The sequence below is a fragment of the Eriocheir sinensis genome, chromosome 26 (genome assembly GCF_024679095.1).
Source record: "Eriocheir sinensis breed Jianghai 21 chromosome 26, ASM2467909v1, whole genome shotgun sequence".
In the NCBI taxonomy this organism is placed as follows: domain Eukaryota; kingdom Metazoa; phylum Arthropoda; class Malacostraca; order Decapoda; family Varunidae; genus Eriocheir; species Eriocheir sinensis.
In genome coordinates this window covers 6247477-6273970 of record NC_066534.1, presented here as the reverse complement: position 1 = coordinate 6273970, position 26494 = coordinate 6247477, and the positions used below count along the sequence as shown (strand labels likewise).

At 40.5% G+C, this 26494-nt stretch overlaps 1 protein-coding gene across 3 annotated transcripts in view; it reads left to right on the top strand.

Annotated features, from left to right (window-relative positions):
* LOC127003721 (CDK5 and ABL1 enzyme substrate 1-like) overlaps window positions 1–26494 on the top strand; it is an 84311-nt gene that overhangs the window by 14246 nt on the left and 43571 nt on the right. For 2 of the 3 annotated variants that reach the window (XM_050870671.1, XM_050870674.1), the window contains exons 3-5: window positions 5638–5833; window positions 11110–11245; window positions 15404–15608. In XM_050870671.1, coding sequence (XP_050726628.1) covers window positions 5638–5833; window positions 11110–11245; window positions 15404–15608 — 537 coding nt within the window. The remainder of the gene's footprint in view (window positions 1–5637; window positions 5834–11109; window positions 11246–15403; window positions 15609–26494) is intronic. The other variant, XM_050870673.1, reaches the window with a different exon arrangement.

Below are 26494 nucleotides of genomic sequence, written 5' to 3'. Positions count from 1 at the left end.
CACGGCAGAAGAGTTTCCAACTTTCTCTATCCAGACACTCCCTCCTTGCCTGCTCAAAGTTTCTCAAAGATCTTTCCCCCCTCTCCCTAATGTACTCCTGCACCCTATCTCTCCATTTCACTGGAGGTCGTCCTCTAGCATTCCCTCCCTCTATCTCACTCACATACACCCTTCTGGTCATCTTACTCTCCTCAATTCGGTCCATGTGGCCAAACCACTTTAAAGTCTGTCACTTCACTTCTTCCACCACTCCACACTTCTTCCCTTCACCCCCGTGACACATTCCAAAATGCTCGCACACACTTTCATTACTCATTCCATCTGTTCTACTCACACCACAAGCACTCCTCAAATAACTCATTTCCACAGACTGCACTCTAGACTTCTGACTTTCATTCCAGGTCCACGTTTCACTTGCATATGTGAGGGTTGGTACTATTATTGTATTCCTTAAATCTCTCTTTACCCCCATGCTCACACTTCTGCCATTCATGATTCGTCCCAAAGACTCTACCACCCTTCTTCCTTGCAATGCCCTTTCTCTTATCTCTCCCTCTGTACCACCATGCTTACACGTAACTGATCTAAGGTACTTAAACTCATTGACCTCCTCCATTCCTTCACCATTCAAAATTATATTGCATTCCTTTTCACATTCAACTCCCACTCTATATGGGCATACAAAATCTACTACCTCACTTCTACTTTGCTCACAAACCATCACTTTACTTTTGTTGACATTTACTTTCAGCTTTCTCCTTTTCCAAACACTATCAGAAACACTGACCAAATTTTGTAGGTCACTTTCATTTTCTGCAATGAGCACCGTGTCATCAGCAAACAGTATTGAATTCAGTACCCACTTCCTTCCCTCAGCGAACATTTTTACTCCAACTTCTCCAACTTTGCCCTTCATTTCTCTAATAACACCATCCATATAAATATTGAATAACCATGGTGACATGACACACCCTTGTCTTAAGCCCAATTTTATCTCAAAATGTTCACTTGTTTCTCCAGTAATTTTGACACATGCAGATACATCCTCATAGAAAGACTTTATTGCACTAAGCAGTTTTCCTCCCACACCATATATCTTTAAAACATCCCACAATGCAATCCAATCGACTCTTGTCATAAGCTTTTTCCAAATCCATGAAGGCAGCATTCAGTTTGTTTCCTTTTGCTATTATTTTTTCTACTACCATCCTGAAAGCAAATATCTGATCCACACATCCCCTTCCCTTCCTGAAGCCTCCTTGTTCTTCACTGATTTTCTCTTCTGTAAGTCTTTGCACCCTCTCTATTATGACTTTTCCATATACCTTTCTGGGTATACTCAGGAGACTTATACCTCTATAGCTCCCACATTCCCCTTGTAAACTGGGACAATGATGGCTTTTGTCCAGTATGCTGCCCCCCCCCCCCCCCTTCCCATGCTACTTCACATATCTTGACCGTCCATTTAGTAACTTCATCTCCTCCACACTTCAACATTTCTGCTGTGATTCCATCAGTTCCTGCTGCCTTTCCATTTTTCAATCTTTTTATTGTTTGATTTACTTCTTCATATGTTATACTTCTTTCTTTATATACTCCTCCTCTACCTCTACTCAAAACTGCAGCTGTTACAGCTGCTGGACGTCCATCCTCAAAATTCATTAAGTTTTTGAAATATTCTCTCCATCTCTCTTCCACAGCTTCCCCGTCTTTCAACATCTTTCCATTCTCATCCATAACTTCATTTATTTTACTTGGGGAGATATTTTCTGCATTTCTTTCATTGTTTACTTCTTTCCAATATGATTTCCTGTTCCCTTTATATTTTTCACTTAGTTTTTTTCCAAAGTCTTCATCAACTCTCATCTTACTTTCTTTTATTGCTTGTTTTAATTTCATTTTGGATTCTCTGTATTTCTTTTTTCTTTCCCTTTTTACTTGCTCAGCCACAATTTTTTCTTGAGTTTTCTTAACCCTTTTTTTGCACGTGGTGCGAGACGCAACTGTCCCCTAAGGTGCAGTCAGACAGCCCAATGGGGGGGTTCTTTTAACCTCTGTATCTCAAAAACTATTCATCACAACTAAAAACCAAAAACACCATTGGAAAGAGGAGGTCCAGATCTATAGGAGTCAGTTAGGTATGCCTCTCTTGCAAATGTACATGCATATTCAGGGAGTGTTGAATGTGAACACTTATGTCAGTGCGTGCGGGATGATCAGCCATATTGAGGGAACTGCGGAGATCTTTCCTTGAGATTCTGTCAAGGTTGTATTGCCAACTGCAATATTTACAACTATTTGGTCAAAGAATCAGTCAGATGATAGGTGAAGCTATGCAAAAATGCTGCTATATTGGACAAGAACATCCACCAGTTACTTGTCCATAGATTTGCCGCGCTGGGCTGATATGATTTTCCACCAAATTTAGTGAAGAATCCACTCAATTGGCAATCCTGTGTTGTGAAAAATAGTGTTGGAGCACTCTCATACGCGGGAGATTTGAGTGCGGCTGGAGCTCGCAGCGAGCGTTTAGCACCACCAGCAAATACGCCTAACGCTCGCTGCGAGCGTTTAGCAATGAAAGGGTTAAAAAGTTCCCTTTTCTCTTTTACTATCCTCCTTATCTCTTCTGTCCATCATGGATTTCCTTTTCTTTTTCCATCTTTCACCACTTTCATCCCTTCCACTTTTTTCCTTGTAATTACCATTACTTCTTTAAATGTTCCAATTTTTTTTTCAATATTTGTACTATCTTTTACACTCTCCCAAGAATAAGAAATATCCCCCTAAAATTTGATTTTCTGTTTTTCACATTTCTACTTTGGTCTATGTTCATGGATAACTGTTTTAAAATATCTTAGTGGTACGATGCCTGTTTCCAATGGAAATTAGTCATTATCTGACGCTATTTCAGGCCTGGAGTGGCACGCGACTGCGCTCTAGAACAATGGTGTTATGTGTTTATTACGTTATTTATATGATTTTTAGGCAGTTTTTCGATATATGTAGCTGCAAAGCAGCTGACTGACGAAGTTATTGACAAGCTCTCCTCATACTACACAAAGACTGTCAGAGACAAGCATGAGACTGTTGGTAGCATGAGGTCAGCGATAATGGCCAGCTATTATCACCACACTGCCACCAAAAATTAATAACATCGGCTGTGCCTCAAGAGTCAATCCTCATGGTGCTGGGTGCAGAGAAGCCTGGCAAAAGGGGAGAAACCAGCACCACACACTGACAAGAGGATTTACTTGTCCCACATATCATACGACAACCTCAGCCTCATCAGGACGGTGTACCGTGACCTCACAAGACCAGAGCTGCTGGAGAAGTGCCTGAAGGGGAGGACACAAAACAGAAATGAGAGCCTACATGGAAAGGTCTGGAGGAAGGCTTCAAAAGACAAATTCTGTGGCCTACATAGGACTGTCTTTGTGGCCCAAGTCACAATCCTGGAGCATAACTTTGGGCACAGTGAAGCCAACCTCCTGACCTCGCTTGGGTTCAAGAAGTCCTCCAACTTCATAGATTCTCTTGAGCGGAAGGAAAAGAGGACAAGCAGAACCAAGAACGAGAGGAGGAAGAAGAAAAAGACAAGAAAATAAGCCAGCAAGGTAAAAACCTATCTACAATGAGTGGGGTGGTGCCTCATGATACCCACACCATCGAGTATATAATATCCTTTGAAAAGGAGGGGACCAGGTACCATAACTCAGAAATATCTGTAGAATAAAAAATACATTGCAGAAATAGCATATCAAACATATTATGGTAACGAAATGTAAAAACGATGATTTCTCGAAATGTAAGTTATTGGCATTTTTGGTTAAAATTCTGATAGCCTGTAAAAGACATTTCCAATTGGATAAGTTCATTCAATATGGTAATGGTAATACTATATTTCCATCAAAACAAAACTCTTCTAAGCGCCTCAGATTATTTTTTTCATATATTTTACACCAAAACAGCGAAATGTGTTTGGTTACGTAATAAAAAAAAATTATTATATATATGGAAACAAAACATTGCCAACACATATTGTCCAAATGTTAGCACTGAGGTTACTTTACATTGTCCAATGAACAAAAAAGCTGAAAACCCATATTTAAAAAAGTTATTTAGAACTCAAATTCGGTAAAAAAAATTCCCCCCCCCCCCCCCAGAAAAAATTTTTTCTGTTAGATTATAGTCTACTTTATTGTGTAAAATTTACAGCCAGAAATATGCAACTTCATATGCTTTCTAGGACTACGCGCCCCTTAAGGCTTCTTCCATTTCACATTTATACTCATCTTTTATTTATTTTTCCTGTAACTTTTCTATCTTCAGTATTTCCTTTTTTACTTTACCTTTTCAAACACCCACTTTTCTTTCAGCTTTAATTTTGCCAGCACTGCAAGATGGTCAGAGCCATTGAACATTCCTCTTACTACCTTCGCGTCACAAATATCTTTTCTAAGTTTTCCATCTACTGCCACATAATCAATCAATCCTTATTGTTCATAGTCTTCTCCCCTCCTCCATGTGTATCAGTGGATATTCTTGTGCTGAAAGAAGATTTTCGCTAAGAACAGCCCCCTCTCAGCACAGACATCCACCAGGCACTGTCCATTTTCATTCATTCCAGGTATCCCCCATTTTCCCACCACATCCATCACACATTTATCACCCAGTTGAGCATTCATATCTCCCATCATAATAAGTTTCCATTCCTTCTGAAAGCTCATCAGACATGTATTCACTTCCCCCAAAAAAGCTTCCCTTTCTCTCAGTCATTTTTTACTTTTCACATTTACTGGTGCATATATACGTACATACCCAAACATACTTTACTAAACCTATTTTTCCTTTCACCCACACAATTCTTGATCCCTTCCAACCATAATCAGTCACACCATTCCACACTCTTTCAGACATCACAATAGCACATCCTTCCTTACTCCTGCCTCTATACTTCTCATCCATCCCCATCCATACAACCCCCCCAGGCACACCCTCCCACGTACCCTCTCTACCATCACTCACACCAGTTCCTCGAATATGTGTTTCACTCACTTCCAACACATCCACTCTACCATTCACAAAATTTTCAATCATCACTCTCCTCTTTTCCTCATCACCTACCCCATTCACATTTATAGACACCAGTCTCAAGCATTCCCTACTCTCCTGCCGCCCCCTGGCCATTGCTCCTGCCTCTAAAACTTGATGAAAGTATTAGAGGCCACCAATGGGTGGCCAGTCCAATGTAGCATTATCGAAGCTTATAATGTAACAAAAATAGGAAAACAAGATAATAGGTTGTGTGCACAACTCATCAAGTTCAAGTTCGGGGCCGAGTTGGAGGCAAAACAAACTGTGCTTCTTCTTTTGATCTGTTTTGCATTGGTGATGCAAGACAGACTTTCTTCTGAAATGCCATCCACTTGTGCAGTGCTGGGGTGTGGCAATAAAGTGAACAAATTCCCCAACAAGTCATTTTACAGACTACCAGCTACCTCCATCCCGATAGTAACCCCATTGCGATGGTGAACATTTACTCTCATGCACGCCACCTATAGGTGACTTATTTGTGGTTTTCTTTTTTCTGCCAGTGTAGGCAAGATTTCTCTGTTTATGAGGTTTCATTTCCAGATATTGGTGGTGGGCGCACCAGGAAGCTGTCAAGCAGCGTGTCTGACTCATCAGGGCCACCCAACAAAGGGGTGAAGTTCTTCAAGACAGGGCATGACCACAATCTTCGTGATGATAGGATTGTCCTGCTTTCTACCCAGAGGATCCCTTTCTACATTTTTTCAGCCCTTCCATATAACAAGCCCAGGATTGGAGGGTATGGTTAAGCATGTATATATATGTAGACATCAGTAGGGGAAGAGAACTGCAAAATCTTTCATTTATCAAGCTGTTAACTTTTTCAGATATTTGTAAAAAAATAGCCTTGGTCAATCCCTTTAAACTTTCACTGGAGACTAATGAGTATTTGATAATAGCCAACCAGGCCCTCTCCCAGCCACTGCTTATCACAAAGTGTTATCAGTCGAGCCAGGCCACACTGTTTATCCTGGACACCAAGAAAATCCTTGTTTTCTGGCTCATACATGCAGTCACTGTCAAGTTTAGAGGGATTGCAGTGCACCTTATCAACAGTGGTGTCCCACAGAGATCTGTTCTATCTCCCTCTTTCCTTCTGTTATTCATTAATGACCTTTCCAAAAAAACATATCCTATCCATTTGTATGCTGATGACTATAGTCACTCTACTCTGCATTATACAATTTCTTTCAACAAGAACCCCCCCCCACACAGGAACTACAAGACTCTAGACTGGAGGCTGCAGAATGCTTAACCTTAGACCTTGCTATCATTTCTGATTGGAGCAAGAGGAACTTTGTGTCCATCAATGCCTCAAAAACTCAATTTCTCCACCTGTTAACTCAACATAATCTTCCAAATACCTATCCCCTATTCTTCAATAACATTAAGCTGTCACCTTCTTCACAAAACATCCTTGGTCTATCCTTAACTCAAAATCTTAACTGGAAACCTCATATTTCATTTCTTACTAAAGCAGCTTCCTCGAGGTTGGGCATTCTGTATCGTCTCCTCCAGTTCTTTTCCCCCTCTCAGATGCTATCCATATTCAAGGGCCTTGTCTGCCCTCGTATGGAGTATGCATCTCGTGTGTGGGGGCTCCACTCACACAGCTCTTTTGGACAGAGTGGAATCTAAGGCTCTTTGTCTCATCAACTCCCCTCTTTAGTCTTCTACTTCTTAAATTCTGCTGCAGTGTTGCATTTCTTTCTATCTTCTACTGATATTTTCATGCTGACTGCTCTTCTGAGCTGCCTCTCCCCCTTCCATGGCCCCACTGCACTCGACTTTCTACTCCATCTCACCCGTATACTGTCCAAATTCCTTATGCATGAGTTAACCAACATCTTCTTTCCTTCATCCCTTTCACTGGTAAACTCTGGGACAGCCTTCCTTCACCTGTATTTCCTCCTGCCTACAACTTGATCTCCTTCAAGAGGAGAGTATCAGAACACCTCTCCACATGAAATTGATCTCTCTTTTGGACACACATCTTTACTTGCTTTTATAGGAGCAGTGATCAGCAGGCTTTTTTTCTGATCATTTATTTTTGCTTTTGAGCTGCTTCCTTTACTGTAAAAAAATCAGAAAGGAAATGTCTGAGTCAACGTGACTATCGTACAGTGTTCTTGGTCTGAGCGATTTGTGCCAAGGCTGGTGCTGCTGATGTGGTGTGGCAGCCATTGTATTTTAACTGAGGCTTGTGACTGTCACTTGCCTTTGTAGAATAAATGTCCATTTCCAGTTATCTTTACTATTTACAACTTTTTCTGTGCAAATATTATGAGCAGCAGTTTTAATTTAATTTTCTTGGAAATGACTGATAAGAGTCCAAGATTGACCCACAGTGAATTTACGCATTACTTTAGTAGAGGCAACAAGCAGAAGCCTCATTCTCCTGCTCTTCCACGGTCAGGAAGCTGACATTCTAAGGCTCATGTGACACTCTGGTGCTCATCTTACTCATGCTCTATAGCACCTCAAGTCAGTGTGCCAGAGAGCAAGGCAAGAGTGCACTGGGGGAGGGTAGCCAGTACTAGTCGTGACCTAAGTATACAAAGGCGCGGTGGGTGAGTCCATGAGCAATCACTGCTCCCTGCTCACCTTTTACCACATGCTGTTCTCCATCCACATAAATCCCCCACAAAACTGATACACCATGCTGTTTTTTTTTATAGTTTTGTTCATAATTTCCCTCACTTAATGAAGTCATGCTTCTTCCAAATTGAGTTGCAACTGGTCAGTTGGAACTTAACCCAGTCATAAATTGAGAACAGTTTGTATCCATGTAATAGCTAACCCCTTAAATGCTTATGTGGTGCAGTGATTAGCTGGCCTAGCTACAAATCCGTGGGTCCTAGTTCGAATCTCATTCTGGGCAGTCGGCCTGCAGCTCACCCACCTGTTCATCCACCTTTTTGGGCTGGTTGATAAATGTGTACCTGGGAAAACCTAGGAAAGGTAAACTATGGCAACTCAGATGTCACACTGACCCTGTGTTCCAGGGTAATGGGTTCTTACCAAGGATTATATACTATAAGGATAGCTCACTGAAACGTCATCGATGACGTCATGACTGCGGTATGTCATCTGGTTCACTCACCCTGCTCTCACGGTAGAAAATGTGCTAGAAAACCCTTATTTATTCTTATTGATGGTCAGATTGTGTGCTTTTTTGATTGCTAAGGATAAGTAATTAAATTAGGCAGCTGTTGTGTTGGCTAATAGTATACAATAATATAAATAATATGAGGAACATGGTAAAGAAGCTGCAGAAATATTGCTCTGTTTACCATCGATGCTTATGTTTTCTTAACTTTTATTAACATTAGTTTTCTACAACTTACTTTGCAGGGGTAACTAATCCTGTCATATATAATGAAAGTAATTTTTTTATACATACGTATATATTGTATAATATTTACTCAAATTTTTAACTCAATGAATTTACCTTTACCAAACTTTCACTATAGAGCTTTATTGGCTTTTCTTTAATGTTGTCACTTTCTTGGAAAATGTTTGGTCCTCGCCCGCGCAGACTTCACCTTCACTTTATCTTTTCGTTTGTAGACCAAAATCCACTTCTTCAAGGTGTGTTTGTCTCTAGGAAACCTAATGAACTTAACACCTTGACGACTTTCCGCAGTTGAGCCACTGTAACACCCATATACACCACAAATCACCATTTTCACAGAGCACGCTACGGTGAGAACATAGTGAAGTGAACCAGTTTGCCGTCCAGCACCATTTGTTTACATGTCATCCGCGGTGCATTGTGGGTAAAACAAAAGCTTAGTGAGCTATCCTTATAGTATATATATATTTATTTATATATATATATATATATATATATATATATATATACATATATATATATATATATATATATATATATATATATATATATATATATATATATATATATATATATATATATATATATATATATATATATATATATATATATATATATATATATATATATATATATATATATATATATATATATATATATATATATATATTTATATATAATCCTTGGTTCTTACCTATCACTATCTCAAGGGCCAGTGCAATGAAGATGAACGCCGTGACCATTCACAGCTGTAGTGTATGTCCTCGACTTTAACTTTATCTCAAACTTGCTCCTTACAAACAGTTTAAAGAATTTGACTTCTATGTCAGTATGTGCAGTATCCATTACCTCTAAGCATTCATTCAACAATTAAGAATTTAGATATTGTTTTGGTTTCTTAAATTATTTTAACCCTCCTCCTCTGGGTGGGTTTCCAGAAGGCGACTCCCATGTCCGGGGGTTTTGGGACAATTTAGGGTCATGTTTACATTCTAATTGCAACGTAAATAAACATAATGGAAATTAACCGTATACTACTTCTTGGAGAACTCACCGTCCTCTGTCGAATGGCATATAATAGACCACTCTAGGTCCACTGGTTGCTGAGTAATCATGAGTAGAATTTGGTCACTTTTTTTGCTGTAGAACTAGCCCGCGTTTGGGTGTGTGCCTGTGACTCGTGCTTTCCTAACATTTATATTTCATTGTGTTTCAAGTACAATGAAGGCTATTTATTTCTTTTTTACATATTTATTGACATTTTTCTTTATATATTTCACTGAGAATATTTGAGCGGCACTTTGATTATATTTATTAATTTTTTTTTTTTTTTTTCAAGTACAATGTAGGCTATTTTTTTCTTTTCTACATATTTATTGACAGTTTGGTAAAGATTCGTTTTAGTACTGTGCCAGTATTTCATTACCTACCTTTTGAAACATCACTAGCTCTTCATATATCTTTTCCACAAACGTTCAACAATCATGGAAACGCTTTCAAAATCCAATTCAAGGACTATTTATTGTTGAAAATAGTGGATAATATTCACGAAAGCGTAGCCTCCTCTGGCGGCGTCCGCGGCGACGATGCCGCTGCCGCAGCCGCAAAATAGCTCGCAGAGGGTTTAGGGTGGGGGAGCATATTTCAACTATTCCAACCGAACTTTACGACCTTTACAGATGTTTGATGTTTGTCAAACAAAACATCATAGTTACTGAATGTGGCCCAGTGTCACCTCTGGTGCAAATGGACGCATGGGCTGCAAAAAGTTAACCTGTTAGTCACACAACTCCTGCAGGTGGGTTGGTAAGTCCAACAGAACAGTGGATCAGCTGAGTGCAGCAAAGATGACATCCCATAAACAGCTCCTTCACAATATTCCCTCAGCTGCTCTTACAGGTGACCCTTTAGTGGAAACAACAATCATAACTGAAAAAAACATTCATAGAAAGTAAATAGATTCAGCAAAGGTGACAGTGGCCACACTCACTGGCCCCTTTGTTTACACTGTCCAGCTGATTGTACATTTTCCCAACATGGCTTGGTCTTGTTCTTGCTCCGGGATGCCATCTTGGCAAAATTTGTTAGCTAAACTTCATTGCCTTTCATTCCAAAAGCAATCACACGTCTGCGACTGGACTACTGGTAACTTTGCACAATGGGGCGTGCCTTAAGGCCCAATGGAACGCAGGGTAGGCCTACTCGAGGTGGTTGAAGCACGGCGCAAGTATTTCAGATCTTACGCTGATCAGATTTCGTAATTTTTCAGCGATTTTTCTTGGAATTTTTTGAATCCATGACCAGCCAAATTCTTGCTGGATGCTCGGGACTTCTGGATAGTTGATGTTTTATTGTATGCTGTTATATTATTCAAATATTTAGCTGCTTGTATGTTACTATTGCCTCTAAAAGTGAGAGAAAATGGGTAAGAATGGGGAAGGTACTGTACATTGGGGAGGTCTAGGAGCCAATTAGAATAAATCCCATTAATTCTGTTGTTTGGCTGTTGCATTTTTCTATATCATGGGGGTTTTGTGGCCCTAATTAGACACGATACATGAGGGATAGGTGTATAGTCATGGTGAATTGCATGAATTGCTGCACATCTTGCTTTTGATGTAACTCCAGATGACTAAATGAATTATTTATGTCCCATTCAGGCGTAGTGACCACTACTATGGGCGTGGGGAAAGTGGGCGCCGGCGCCATACATCTGGTAATAGAACGCTTTCTACGATCAGTGACAGTGGAGATCCTTCACACATCCTGGGCTATGACCGCAATGATGAGTTTTTGGTCTGTATTAATGGAGTGCATAACATGTCATCATTATCATTGTCACATCTCATTTTCATTAGTTGTCAACTGCATGATTAGCTTTTCTTTAATTTTCATTAACATATTTTTAATTCTTTTTCAGGTTTCATTTATTTAATTTTTTATAATATTCTACAGCATCTGTATCATTAATATAATTCTACTTACTGTTAATGTATTCTTAGTATTAGAGGCTACCACAACGATATAGTTGTCGAAGGGTTACTGAGAAAGGGTCTCCAATCATACCTTAACATCTGTGGGAGTTTGGTATCAGAGACACTGCAGATGTTGAAATCCACAAATATCTACTGTGTCTAACACCCTCCCCTGCTTTTTTACTTACTGTCTAGACTCTAGAGAGTCTGTCTGTTAGAGTGACTAATTGTTTCTTTGCTAAAACCAATCTTCCTTGTTTATGGGTAAAACAATAAAAATCGGTGTTTTATGGGCTGGCAAACACACATACATGCAGGCACACACGTACACGTGGGTACCAAGGATGAAAGTTGGCCAGAAATCAAGAGGAGAGTGGTATAATAGAAAGTGTGTAGAAGTCAAGCAGGATAAGGAGAAGGCATGGAATAAATGGAGAAAAAATAGGAGGATAGATCTATGGAATGAGTACAAAAGAAAGAGGAATGCATATGTCAAAATAAGGAGAGAAGAATAACAAATTTTGAGAAAAATATTGTGGATAAGTGCAAAGACCAGCCAAAACTGTTTTATTAGTTCATAAATGGAAAACTGAAAAATAGAGATGAGATCCAGGAAGTTAAAGTTAATGGTGAAACTTTTGATAGTATAAGTGAAATTGTAGAAGTGATGAATAATTGTTTCCAAACAGTGTTCACAAGGGAGAGTGAGTTTGAAGGTGTAAAAGCAGTGCCGGAGGATAGAGTTAGACTGTTGGATACAAACATCAGCAGATGAAGTTAAAAAATTATTGGAAGAAGTGGATGCGAGGAAATCGGCAGGACCGGATGGTATATCAAATTGGGTGGTGAAAGTGTAACCAACAAATAGCTGGAAAGTTGAGCAACTTGATTAATGATTATCACACTTTTTCTTTTCTGCCAGTATTATGAGACACCTTCGCTTCTCACATCAACAATTTCTAAAGGTCAAAGAGGGGATCAGTCATGCTCTAATGAGTGTTTCCTTAGGTTCACAGTACAGAAGAAGGGTCAAACTACCACCAGGCTCTTAAAACTACTCCTGGAAATGCCCAAAACTCCTATGAAAGCCTTGTCAAATATGCGTTCTTGGGCAGTGAAATGTCTTATAATGCGACCCTAAGTCCTCCTATTACTCATTACTTGGACAACCTAACACTTGATCTCCACTTTTCTTTCCCTTTCTTGTTGTTCCAGAATTTGAAACTACCTTTCTCTTTTTCATTTTCATTTTCCCATGCATTTATTTCCACATCAACTATATTCTTAATCCTATTTTCCATGTCTACCTCACCTTCACCATTTCCCTTTACCCTTTTCAGTATTTCTTCCTTGACCATTCTTTATCTTGACATCAATGTTATCCTTTTTGGCACTTCCCTTTTTTAGTTTTTCGTCCTCCTCCCTTAGTTTTCTACCTTCTTCACTTCTTGCTACCAATTCCTTTTACAGATCATTCGCGGACCACTGATATTTTTTCCCTCTATCGCGTATTGGTGCACCAATGTACCAGGAATGGATTGCTGCATATATGTACCAGATCGCGACACACTGATGATATAATCTTGTTCCGCTATTTGGTGTAGTTTTTATGATGCATATATGAGTTAGTATCGATACAATATCTTACATTTTGATCAGCTGTACACAAAAAAACTATTAATAATGCTTTTTTCCCTCCTTTTCAACATAAATGAACCCGACCATATTTTATGGAGGACGATCGGATACCTCATCTGGTGATTCAGATTATTCAGGCTTTTTTGTGAATTCTGATGACCCAGATGATGAGCTCTCCGAGGAAAGTGAAGAGTCAGAAACAGATGAAGAGCAGGATGGGGAACATTACTTTTTATTCAGTTTTGAAAGCAAAATTTTAATTTATCAGGATACAGTAAAACCCCGATTATCCGAAAGCGGATTATCCGAAAAACCGGATTATCCGAAATTGATCTGGATAATGCAATTAAATTTTTTTTTTCTATACTAAAACGTTATAAAACATCAAAAATAAATAAAAGTAACTACATATGTACTATATTAACACATTTAAAATTGATAAGAACAGTTAAAATGAATATGCTTTCTAATACGTATTGCCGAAATAGCTTGTAACGAATAGATCAGTGTATTAGACAAAAAACATTAAACAAACTCTCAACAACACCACGTCCGTACCTTCGCCCCAGCAAGGACGTAGGTGCGGCGAACGAACAAACTACTGCACGACTACTCTCACACCGTACTCTCAAGACAACGACACAAACACGACTCCCCTCTCCACTCCATGCCACATTCCCCTTCCAACATACGAGTTGCGCGATAATATGAGTCATCATACTGTGTCTCCACCTGCACGATGCATCAAGGTCACACTTGCAAGCTTGCACAACCATTCACAATCGCACTCTGCAACATTCACAATTCAGATCTGCAATGCTCACAAGTATCAACATACACTGGTCCAGACAAGGAGACACACAGACAAACATACAATAAAACATTTACATCACATGTTTTAAGCGTACTACTTTGTTTAGCGTAGCGTGTGTTTGTTTGGTTTCATTGTTTACATCGTCAGTCGGCGGCAGTCGCGTCACACACTTCACACTGGGCAGTCGCATCGCGTTCTACCTGTGCTTCGACCTCACAAAATGGCGGCCATAAATCCGGATTATCCGAAAAATCGGCTTATCCGAAAGAGGCTTCCCCCCTTCCATTTCGGATAATCGGGGTTTTACTGTATTTTTTTTACGTTATTTGCCGAGTGGTGCTTTCCTCTACAGTTCAGCAAAATACACTGCAATAAATCAAACATTAGGATAATCTAATATTCCAAGTCATTAGTAGCGATTTGGAGCATTATTTTTTATTCTGTTATGAAGAGCAAAATTTTCATTTATTAGGAATTTCTAGGTACTTATTATTACCTCCGCCAACGAAGTTGGAGGTTATATTTTTGGTCTGGTCAGTATTATTATTTATTTATTTGTTTGTTTGTTCGTGAGCAGTCTCCTGTGCACAATTTTGCGGATATCTCAACCAATTTTTCAGGGAAGCTTCGTGTCCATCCAGATGTAGAACAATATAAAGAAACATACATAAGAAAAATTTAAGCATAGAGGAAAGAGTTAAAATGAGGGAAATTGTGGCTGAAGCAAAACAAAGAAATGAAAAAAGAACGGATTCAGTAAAAAGACAGTTTTTTTGGAGTGTGCACTGGCGAAGAGTTATCATTCACTGCTGCTCTAAATTACTTTTCAGGTGGAAGTTTGCCCTCAGCATTTTTTTTTTTACATGATTGTGGACCACACCCCATCCTTCACATAGCACCCACCCAACCTAACTGCAAATCTTTAAAAAATAACAAAAAAGAAATTTACAAGCAATATTTTGCCATAAAATTTTGCAGTGACATCAAGGGGTAATGAATGGAGACTGTTATCAAAACATAAAATGGTCCAGACCACCAATTTCCACCTCCAAAAACTGGACAGTCCTGCAGCATTATAAATAAAACATGACTTGAAATTGTGATCCAGTCGAGGCTCAGCATTATCATTCACTCTCAACTCAAACTTTGACGTGCCATTGCCTACATACAGCTCATACGAAGATTTGTTTTAGGACAGTTTCTGAGGCATAATGGTTTGTCCAGTATGCCACAAAATAATTATATATTCATTCACAAAAAAGGGACATTGACAAAAAGTACATGGTAAACATGTCATTTATTTATTTAAAAAAATGTGTTTGATGCATTACCATTTTATAATGAGTCTTATTGTCTCAGTCTATTGCTTTTCTTTTATCTCAGGCTGACGATTCTTTTTACCGGTTCTCTTTCTGTATTTCCCATACTTAGTAGAAAAGCAGTGACCATTGTAATTCTGTAGTTCATATCGGCTCTTACCATTTAACCAATCTTTTTCTCTACAACTTTTTTCTTTTTTAATTGCAGGAAAGGTCTTACTGTGAACTCCTAGTACCATCTCGAAGTTTTTTCTGCAAGCCTCGCAGACAGCAGTCAGAACACAATGATCTCTGTGATTCAAATGAACGCTGCATGCACCCTGGAGTTGCTCGCTGCTTCAGCTATGAGCCAGCCACGCACAAGGCCACAGCCCACTATGTTCCTCACTCTCAGCATAGCCACTTGGAGAAAGGTAGGTCACAGTTGATTGCAATCTCCGGAATAAACTATTTTCAAATAAGATATTTCTCACTAATGTTTATAGACACTTAACTGTGGCATTTAGTTCACGTTATAAACACAAATGTGATTTTTTAATTATTTTCCCAGTTCTCTAAATGTGATGGAAACTTACTAAAATGAGCTATAGCTATGTTTTGGGTGTCTAACGTGTTTTGTAAATAAGTATCATTACACATTCAGTATGATACAAACTGACACCAAGGAGGAATCCATTGATAACTGGCTACTCATGTTGGTGTCCCTATGTGTGTTTGGTGTGGCTTTAATTGCCTGAATCAAGTGAACGGCACTTGTAAATGAAGCAGTAGAATTTGAGTTGGCACATTAACACTTCATGAAACACAGGTGGAGGCTTACCAACCCTGCTGAGACTACTGGGTTGCTCGTTGTGAAACTCACCGGACCCCATAGTAATGATACTTTTTTGAGCGTATGTACATAGTTGTCTGATGAAGTTTCAAGGTTAAATGGGAATGTCTGTAAAAGTCATATTTTATTTAGTCACAAGCTGCCTAAATGGTGAGCTGCATAAATAGTTTGAAAGGATGTTATATGAATGTAAGCATTTGGTATGAGGATTTAATGTTGTAAAATTTATAACTGGTAGGTGAAGGGGTTTCCTGTACATATTTAAAGATAAGTAAAGATGTGACAGCCTCAAGACTGCTTATTTGTGTTGTGCAAGAAGTTAATATGTTTCCATGATAAAGGATGATTAGGGTGAGCTCATGCATCCTACATTCCAAAAATATTTCAGCCCCCAAACAAGGTAGCAGTTTCTTGAATCCAAAATCCACCAAACCTTGCAATATGTGGTCAGCAAAGAGCTGCTGACATAGGGAATAGCCATGTTACAAGTGAGAATGCATGAGGGGCATAAGTTTGATAGAAGCTGATAGCAGAATTAGAGAAGGAAAACCTAGTGGGCATGAATCATGTAAAGCAAATCAGAAACGTAAGAGGAATAAAAAGTGGTGTTGCCTGAAATATGCTAAGTCATGCATGTTAATTGAATGTCCCAGTTGAGCTGAACCAGAGAGTGCTAACCTGTATTTACATAATTAAAAATCTTAGGGTAATACACTTGACCTGCTGGAAGGGAAAATCAGATAGAATGATAAAACGAGGACAAGAGTCTTTCACAACTTTGGAAAATTGGCTGGTTGAAAGGCATGTTATTTTCTTGTTTGATGAGAAACATCACATGCCTAACTGTGCTGCTGTTTGTTTTACCAGCTGAATATCTAAAGAAGGGTAAAGTCAATTGCAAGAGAAAGCAGACAAGCTTATATTGGGGTGACTGCCCAATCAAACCTCCACTTGGTAAAATTCCTAGTGTTAGAACTTATAATACTCCTAAAAGTTCAAGAGTATGTGCAACTGCTCTTCATAGCATACAGACAAGCTGCTTTGTAAAAATACTATTAGTTATTGATTATATTGTTGAATATTTTCATTCATATGAATCTCAACATACTTTTTTGGGTATAGAAATTTTATATTTAATAGATGTAATGTATGGGTATTTTGAAGGATTTATGTGAAGTATTCCATTTGGGTGGTTATATGCCTGTTTGCTGCAGTAAACTTTTCACATTTCAGTAATGCAAGACAACTTTGATTGTGTTTTCAGGAATTCAATATTTTTTTTTCCACTTTTTTGCCAAATAACAATTTAATATTTTCTGCAAAATATTGTGCAAAATATTGCCATATTTGAAAAATTCAGGCGATGTTCTTATTAGTAGGGTGATTAAGGTTAAAATATTGACACTTATTTTATTGGAGAATTTACATCTCTAGGGTAAAAATCTCTAGAGAACTTCCCCAGTGAAAGGGTTAAAATAATCTTGGTTTGTTCTACACTAAAATTTCATTTGCAATAAATGTATTTCATTAATTTCTTCATTTAGTGTCTACATATTTTTTTCTGATTTTTCTGAAAAATGTGATCCTGGTGGCCTTTTGCCTACAGTACCTTCTCGAGTTTCGTGAGTTTCACGCTATCCGAGTTTCGCGATCCTCAAGTTTTGTGCTCAGTCCTAAATTCTAACCATCCCGACTTTCGCGCATTACCACCCCGAGGTTCGCGTTGCTTTGACATGTACAGGATGTGTCTACCTACCATCGGCGTCATGCCCACTGCCTTAACCCTTTCCATCCGTGACGCAGACGTTGGCGTCACAGTATGGAAAGGGTCAAGAGGAAATGGAAGAGGATAAATCCTCTTCTAAACCTTTCAATCCTCCTCTAAATTCCTCTTAATCCTCTTCCATTTTTTCTTAAGAGGTTTAGAAGAGGATTAAGAAGAAATGGAAGAGGATTAAGAGGTTTAGAAGAGGACTAACCTTTTCCATACGGTGACGCCGTCGGACGCCGACATTGGCATCGCCGGAGTGAAGGGGTTAAAGTTGATGTCACACTGGCCGTTGGGGGCTACGGGCAACCACAGTTGCCCGTATGCCCAATCAGGAGCGAGTTGTTGGTTATCCGTACGAATGGAAAACGGTTGTGGGTATGAGCGTGGGTACGTGGGTACCGCGCGGCTCTATGTAAACACACTGATGACGGCAGTGGCTGAGGAGTGAGGAGCAGTGGAAGATGTCCCACCAAAAGACTCGTAAAGTGGACTGGCAGAGCTGCTTTGTTTACTATTTAACTGACAAGATAAGAGAGCACCCCATGGTGTGGAACCACAGTTCAAAAAATTAAAAAAACTTTTTTTCTCCAGTCTATGAAAATTGTAGAAGGACTCTCGGTGTTGTGTTCATGGCTGTCCTCCCGTGAACTATGCATGCTCTGAGGCGAATGTAAACAAACAGACGTTTTGATAAACAGAGCTGTTCTCATGCATCCCCCAACAGAATGGCTATGCTCACTTCACTTGCTAGCTCTCCCATCTCATGAACCTATGATGCCCTCAAGCCCATCCAAAAAATCTTCCAAAATTACGGGCCTGCATATGCACATCAAGAATTTAGTTTTTTTGAAAATCTCAAGATGCCATTTCCCATAAATTTACCCATAAATCACTGTAGGAAGGCTATTTATTGGCTCGTGAACACAACACTGGTCTTCACAGCACAGTTCTTGGTATTACAGTAGTCTCCAAGTTTGCGATAAATAGGTCGACGTTGTGGGTCGCAAACGTTGAAATCGCAATCTTTGAACCATTATTCTTATGGGGAAAATTGAAAACCGTCGACATCTCATCAGAAATGCCCAGTTTTTCATAATTGTTATCATTTTTGCCCGTATTTGTACACACATGAATGCAAATACATATGTATATACATCCTAAAATAAAGCTGGATAATGAGACACATAGACAATTAATTACGTACCTTGACCTGAACGATGGCAGGGCGGCACTCCTATGAAATCTTGGTCCCGCCTGGCTCGCAGGTAAAAGATACCAGTTATGCAGTTTCTGCTGCAGTGTTACCACGCTGGGCGAGCGAGTTATCCTGGCACACACACACACACACACACACACACACACGATGCTCGTCTCGCTACGTAAAAGTGATCCGGCACCTGAATAAAACACACACACACACACGCACGCACGCACACACGATGCTCGTCTCGCGACGTAAAAGCGATCCAACACCTGACTAACACACACACACACCATAAGAAGAAGCACATAAAGAAACTAGAAGGAATACAAAGGATGGCAACAAAAATGGTTCCAGAGCTGGAGGGATTGACATACGAGGAAAGACTAAAAGAAATGGACTTACCAACACTAGAACAAAGATGAGAAAGGGGAGACCTAATGTCATGCCCTGGGAGCTTCATTTTCTCTTTTTTCTATTTTCCTACACGTCCTCTGCGTGTATCGAAACACACGAGAAATTAATCAAGACAAGGTGAGGGTATTCGCCGGCTGCCTGGGATTGAACCCTCAACCAGCGTGGCGGGAGAGCCACTCCTTGCCGAGTCATCCAAAGAGGTACCCCACTGGCTAAGTGGGTTATGGGAGGCTCGTTCATCAGGCATAGTCGCCGCACTACACGACATTCCCCTCTATGTAGATTAATTTCTGTGTGTTGAGACCTTTAGACAGTGACCACTATCGGTTCACCATTCCACAACGTCCCCTTAGAGACATACCTCCAACACTTCCCATTTTCTGTTACCCTTGGAGCATGGACCATCCTACCTGCTACCCCTTCGGGGAAACTCAACAGAACTGCAGGAGAGGATGCCCACCGCTATGCCACCACCGTCATGCCCCGGGAGCTTCATTTTCTCTTTTTTCCATCTTCCTACACGTCCTCTGCATGTATCGAAACACACGAGAAATTAATCAAGACAAGGTGAGGGTATTCGCCGGCTGCCTGGGATTGAACCCACGACCAGCGTGACGAGAGAGCCACTCCTTACCGAGTCGGCCAAAGAGGTAACCCACTGGCTAAGTGGGTTGTGGGAGGCTCGTTCATCAGGCATAGTCGCTGCACTACACTAATACAAATCTACAAATTATTGAGCAAAATGGAAGAAGTAGATAACAAAGAGTTACTACTAAAAGAAGAAATTACCACCAGGAACACAAGAGGACGTAGTAAAAAATTGAGGAAGGGAAGATGCTTGAGAGACATAAAGAAATATAGCTTCCTGCAAAGAAATATAGAGGTTTGGAACAGACCAAGTGAGGATGTAGTACAGGTAACTCTCGATTTACGCGAGTATTGTGTCCTTGAAGAGGTCGCATAAATCAAAAACAATGTAAATCAAACAAGAGGTAGGTTTCTATTGAAAAATAAACATTCACTTCATTCAATGGAGAGAGAGAGAGAGAGAGAGAGAGAGAGAGAGAGAGAGAGAGAGAGAGAGAGAGAGAATATCCATATCACCGAGATATCCACTCAGGCACCCAGTCTCAGCCTCACTTGTGTGAGGAAGAAATGAGGGAGACCGTGAGCGACTGGCTAGTATTGGTCCGGTTCCGAGCAGTCTGGTTCCCGTTAGTACTGGTACCTGCCCACCCCTATTGTTGAGTAGCGTGGCAGCGTGGGTACTGTATTGTTATTCAAGTAGCGCACGGGAAGAACTGGGCTCAGCTGTGTGGCCGCGGCGCCGTGTGAGTCCAGTTGCATGAGATATCTGGTGGCCACTCCATAAAATATCGCGTTTAAGTGAAAAAACGTGTAAATTAAACATTTATTTGGATTTTGGACCCTGCGTTATTTCAAAAACGCATAAACCAAACTCTCGTAAATCGAGAGTTACCTGTATCGGCGAGGAGTGTGCAAAGCTTTAAGGAAAAGTTGGATAAATATAGATACAGAGACGGGACCACACGAGCGTAAAGCCCAGGCCCTGTAAAACTACAACTAGGTAAATACACACACACACACACACACAATGCATTGTGTGTGTGTGTGTGTGTGTGTGTGTGTGTGTTATTCAGGTGTTGGATCACTTTTACGTCACAAGACAAGCATCGTGTGTGTGTGTGTGTGTGTGTGTGTGTGTGTTTCCTGATTTACAGGAACGGAGCTATACTTGTGCTGTCCCGTCTTTCCAACTACTTCCGTCTAATTTGGCTTTAAATGTGTTTATTAACTTAGCCTTTACCACTTCCCTCTCCAGCCCATTCCAGACCCCCCACGAAGCTGTTCTTCTTGATGTCTCTTCTACAAATTCCTTTTCTCAACAGTTTTCCATTTCCTCTTAAGTTTCTCTCTTATCAAAAGGTCATCTCTATCCAATTTCTCTAGACCATTCATCATCCTATACACCGCTATTAAATCTCCTCTTTCTTTTCTAATTTCCAGTGTAGGGAGGTTCAGCCTCAGCAATCTTTCTTCATAAGGCAGGTCGCTCAGACAAGGTGCCATTTTTGTTGATGCTCTCTGTAAAAATTGGAAAGCACTAAATAAATATAAAAAAAGTTATAAGCAAAAAACTAGGATGTGTCCAAATCGCGGCAAAAGGGCTGAAAAACTGGCTATTTTGTGATGAATCGACGACAAACTTGGAATCGAGCTATCCAAAAATCCTTTGAGCTGGTCAAATTACATTGCCAAGAGGGGCCATGCCAAAGTACAGCCTTCTAGAAGCAATAGCAATGCCACACTAGACAAAAATGGCAAAGTGTCTGAAGTTCGTCAAAATTGCTCTCATAAGGGTTTACGTTTCGAGCTCTAGCGACGAAACTACTGGGAGTAGGGAAATGTTATGCATCATATTGGAAAGCACATTGGTAGGGCTTAATTATTTGTTAAATAAGTTTTTTGAAATTCCCCAAAAATGAGTGGGTTTCAAGGTTGGAAACTGAAAAATAGTTTTTTTTCAGTCGATTTTTGTGAATTTATTTGATTTTTTACCCTTTTGATTCGGTTTTTGAGCCCAGTCACTTATTTCAAAATATAGCCCTTTCATTTTGCTGTCAATTACTACCTAAAACATTTCTGTAGCCCCAGAAATAAGGCAGTTATGGCGATTCGCATCAAAGCGGTTGATTTTTCAAAATTCATGGCTTAATGACAGGGCTGGGGCAAGTTTCTGGTCATAGTGTAGGGTTCACTGTGTGTATGTATGTGTGTGTCTATCTGTGTCTGTCTACCTTTCTGTATGTGTATGACTGTCTGTCTGTTTGTCTCTTCCTCCTTGCATGTGTGTTTGTCTGTCAATCTATCTGTCTGTCTGTCTGTCTATCTGTCTGTATTTATGCCAGTGTGACATCAGCTTACGGACAAGTGACAACTTGCTCCCAGTTGGGCGTACGGGCAACCGCGGTTGCCCGTAGCCCCAACGGTTGGAAGAAAATGGCCAGTGTGACACTGCGTTAAGGCAGTGAGACTGTTGATTGGGTGAGTGCCGTTGATGACATCATCAGACTCACAGTGAATCACAAACGTGTTTTCAGAACTGCCAGCCAATTGTAAGGCCTTCAATTGCAGCGTGAAAACGACCCGACACTTACAGAAACAAAGAGTGAAATACTCACCTCCTTCACAACCGTATTCAATATGTCCTTGTGACAAGGCATCATCCCTTCAGATTGGAAAAAGGCTAACGTGACACCGATTTTTAAGGAGACAAAAAAATACCAGGTAATTACAGACCCATTAGTCTAACTTCAGTTGTAGGTAAGCTACTTGAGAGCATAATTAGAGACAAAATGGTGAGTTATCTTGAAAGCCACTCATTAATTGGGGATTCACAACATGGCTTCCGTAACAAAAGATCCCGCCTATCAAACCTATTGACCTTTTATAACGACCTCTTCTCAGTTTATGACGTAACCAAATCACTGGACGTAGTCTATCTTGATTTCCAGAAAGCGTTTGATAAAGTCCCACATCATAAATTACTTTACAAATTAAAGCAAATAGGTATTGACGGTCAAGTAAACCAATGGATCGCAAATTGGTTGAGCAACAGACAACAAAGAGTGCTGATTGATGGTTTTAACTCAGAGTAGGCGCCGGTCACTAGCGGCGTCCCTCAGGGCTCGGTTCTTGGCCCAGTGCTCTTCATTATTTACATCAACGATGTGGATGTTGGACTCAATAATCGCATTAGTAAATTTGCAGACGACACAAAGATTGGTAACTCGGTTCTCACTGACGAAGACAGGCAAAGCCTCCAAGAAGATTTGCACAAAATTTCATCCTGGTCGGATAGATGGGAGATGCCCTTTAACGTAGACAAGTGCCAGGTCTTTCAAGTTGGAACAAGAAATAAGAAGTACGATTACGAAATGGGCGGCGTTAAACTCAAAAGCGTTCAATGCGTTAAGGACCTGGGGTTCAAAATCGCGTCAAACCTCAAATTCTCACATCAATGTATCGATGCACCAAATAAAGCGAACAGAATTTTGGGCTTCATTAACCCTTACATTACGGCGATTGTATATATAAGTGCGCTACCACATACCACACCCGTACGGGGATCATATATATAATCATCACACTCTACACTCCTTACGTTTCAAATATACTGCCAGTTCTTGACTCAGAAGAATGGTGGAGGCATCTGGCATCTGTACACACACTCATTCGTCTCAGCGTGCACCCTACCAAAGGCCACAGATCATTTTCCACTCTTGGTCGGAATACATCTGGCATGTCTCATGACGTGTCAAGCAGCTCCTCTGCTCCGGGCGGAAGTAAACCGCGGGCGAATCAAAGTGACAGTGACTGATGACTGCTATGGTAGTGACATTGACAGAGGAAGGAGGGACAAGTAGAGAGAGAGAGAGAGAGAGAGAGAGAGAGTGTGTGTGTGTGTGTGTGTGTGTGTGTGTGTGTGGGGTGCTTCCACGCGACGTGTCGCAGCCACGAGAAAATGCACAGTATTTTCGGCTGTCATAACTTATTTGTTATTCTTAGGAGATAAGTTTTATTACACCACCATCAATACTGGATGAATATACAATTATTGCAAAGAAGAAAGAGACCATTTCCACCTCTTTTAAATGTCAAAATTTTCCCCGTGCACAACATCCAGAGAAATATATCGCCATCCATACTCTAAGGATTAAAAGAAACTTTTTATTCAAGAATAAAGATGTAATATTTCCGCTCTACAATAGTTTAGTCAGACCCCACTTGGAATATGCGGTACAGTTTTGGTCCCCCCACCATGCAAAGGACATTGCTAAATTAGAAGGTGTTCAGCGTCAGGCAACAAAAATTATCCCTTCCTTGCGCAACAAATCTTACGAAGAAAGCCTTTCCACCCTTAACCCTTTCATTGCTAAGCGCTCGCAATGAGACTTTCTCCTCAGGTGCGCTCAGGGAGCCCAATGGGGGGTCTCTTTTAACCTCTGTATCTCAAAAACTATTCATCACAGCTAAAAACCAAAAACACCATTGGAAAGAGGAGGTCCAGATCTATAGGAGTCGGTTATGTATGCCTCTCTTGCGAACGTACATGCATGTTCAGGGAGTGTTGAATGTTAACACTTACGTCGGTGCGTGCGTGATGATCAGCTGTATTGAGGGAACTGCGGACATCTTTTCTTCAGATTGTGGCAAGGGAGTATTGCCAACTGCAATATTTACAACTATTTGGTCAAAGAATCAGTCAGGTGATAGGTGAAGCTATGCAAAAATGCCGCTATATTGAGCAAGAACATCCACCAGTTACTCGTCTGTACATTTGCTGCGCTGGGCTGATATGATTTTCCACCAAATTTAGTGAAGAAACCACTCAATTGACAATCCTGTGTTGTGAGAATTAGTGTTGGAACACTCATACGCGGGAGATTTGAGTGCGGGTGGAGGTTGCAGCGAGCGTTTAGCGCCACCAGCAAATACGCCTAACGCCCGCTGCAAGCGTTTAGCAATGAAAGGGTTAACATGTTCTCTCTTGAGAAACGTCGCCTCTGAGGAAAACTAATCAAATGTTTTAAAATACTTAATGGTTTCACGAATGTAGACAGAACAAAATTGTTTATGATCGATGACACTTTGCGAACGAGGAACAGTGGCATAAAACTCAAATGTAGACAAGTAAATTCGGACTGCACCAAATTTTTCTTCACCAACGTTGTAGTGCAAGAATGGAATAAGCTCCCACCTTCAGTGGTCCAGTGTAACACGATTGACTCCTTTAAAAACATGTTCGACCGATACTTCATTGAACTTAATATTAACTAGTGTAGAAATCTGAGCCATCTGATTAATGTAGAATCACTTAGGTTTAAGGGCAGACCACCTAGTCTGGACCATGGGGTCTGTGTGGTCTGATTTTCTTTGTAAATCTTTGTAAATCTCTCTCTCTCTCTCTCTCTCTCTCGTTAGTTTCTTTATACACCATGTCTCTGATGTCTTCCCTTTTGGACTGGGCAGCGAGAAAGACAAAAGAAAGGAAAAGCTCTGGGAACACCAATTTATATTTTTAAAAGCCAATTTGCCAGCAGGCTGATGTGCAGAAGCAGCCTGCTGTAGATTTTAGTAGGCTAGTTAGCCAGATCGCTTTCTTTTTTGCCTGCCAGAATAGACAGTTGGGCCAACATGAAAAAGGAGCAAAGGAGCGGGAAAAGATTGACGGGAAGAGATGCGGAGCGGTCGGGGAGTGCATGAGTGTGACTTGGAATTTGAATGAGGGCCACGGCAGCCGACTGCGAACGTTCTTCTTGTCTACATCTATAAATTTTGGCTATATGATGATTCTGATAGTGAGGATAATTTGTAGCTTACTGAATACAAAAATGTGCGGAGAGAGAGAGAGAGAGAGAGAGAGAGAGAGAGAGAGAGAGAGAGAGAGAGAGAGAGAGAGAGAAATCCTCCCAAAAACCAACCCAACCGCCACCATGATATTTTCCCCCTCGGTAAAAAAATCCAACCTGGCAACTCTGCGCTCGTTTGGCCAGGGGAGACCACGAACTGCGTCATGGATGGTTTTACCCGCGTAATCTGAACATACGGTTCTGAAACCATACCGCGTCATAGGAAACCGTGCCTTACGAATCCGTGTCATGCGCGACTTGACTATAGTTGTAGGACATACAAATGGGAAATCTAGTGATGTCCTAGTCTTGGAGGAATGGGGTGTCTGTGGTAATTAACATCTCTGGCTTAAAATTTCTGTTCATGGGGAGCTATTATAACATGCAATGGGAGGTTGTGGCTAAATGGTAACCATGTTAGTGTCCTGGAGACTCAGGTTCACGTCCCACCCGCCTCTAAGTCATCACCAAGTGGCTGAAGACAACCCACATACTGTCCTGATGGCCGCCTGTCAACCTAGACTCTTGCTAATTTCTCTAGATGACCAAGTGGAGCTACAGGGGGCAGTATAATCTTAGCAAGAATGGCACCACTATAAACTACTTGCCATCACCAGTAACAGAATTGGGCCAACCAACAGGCC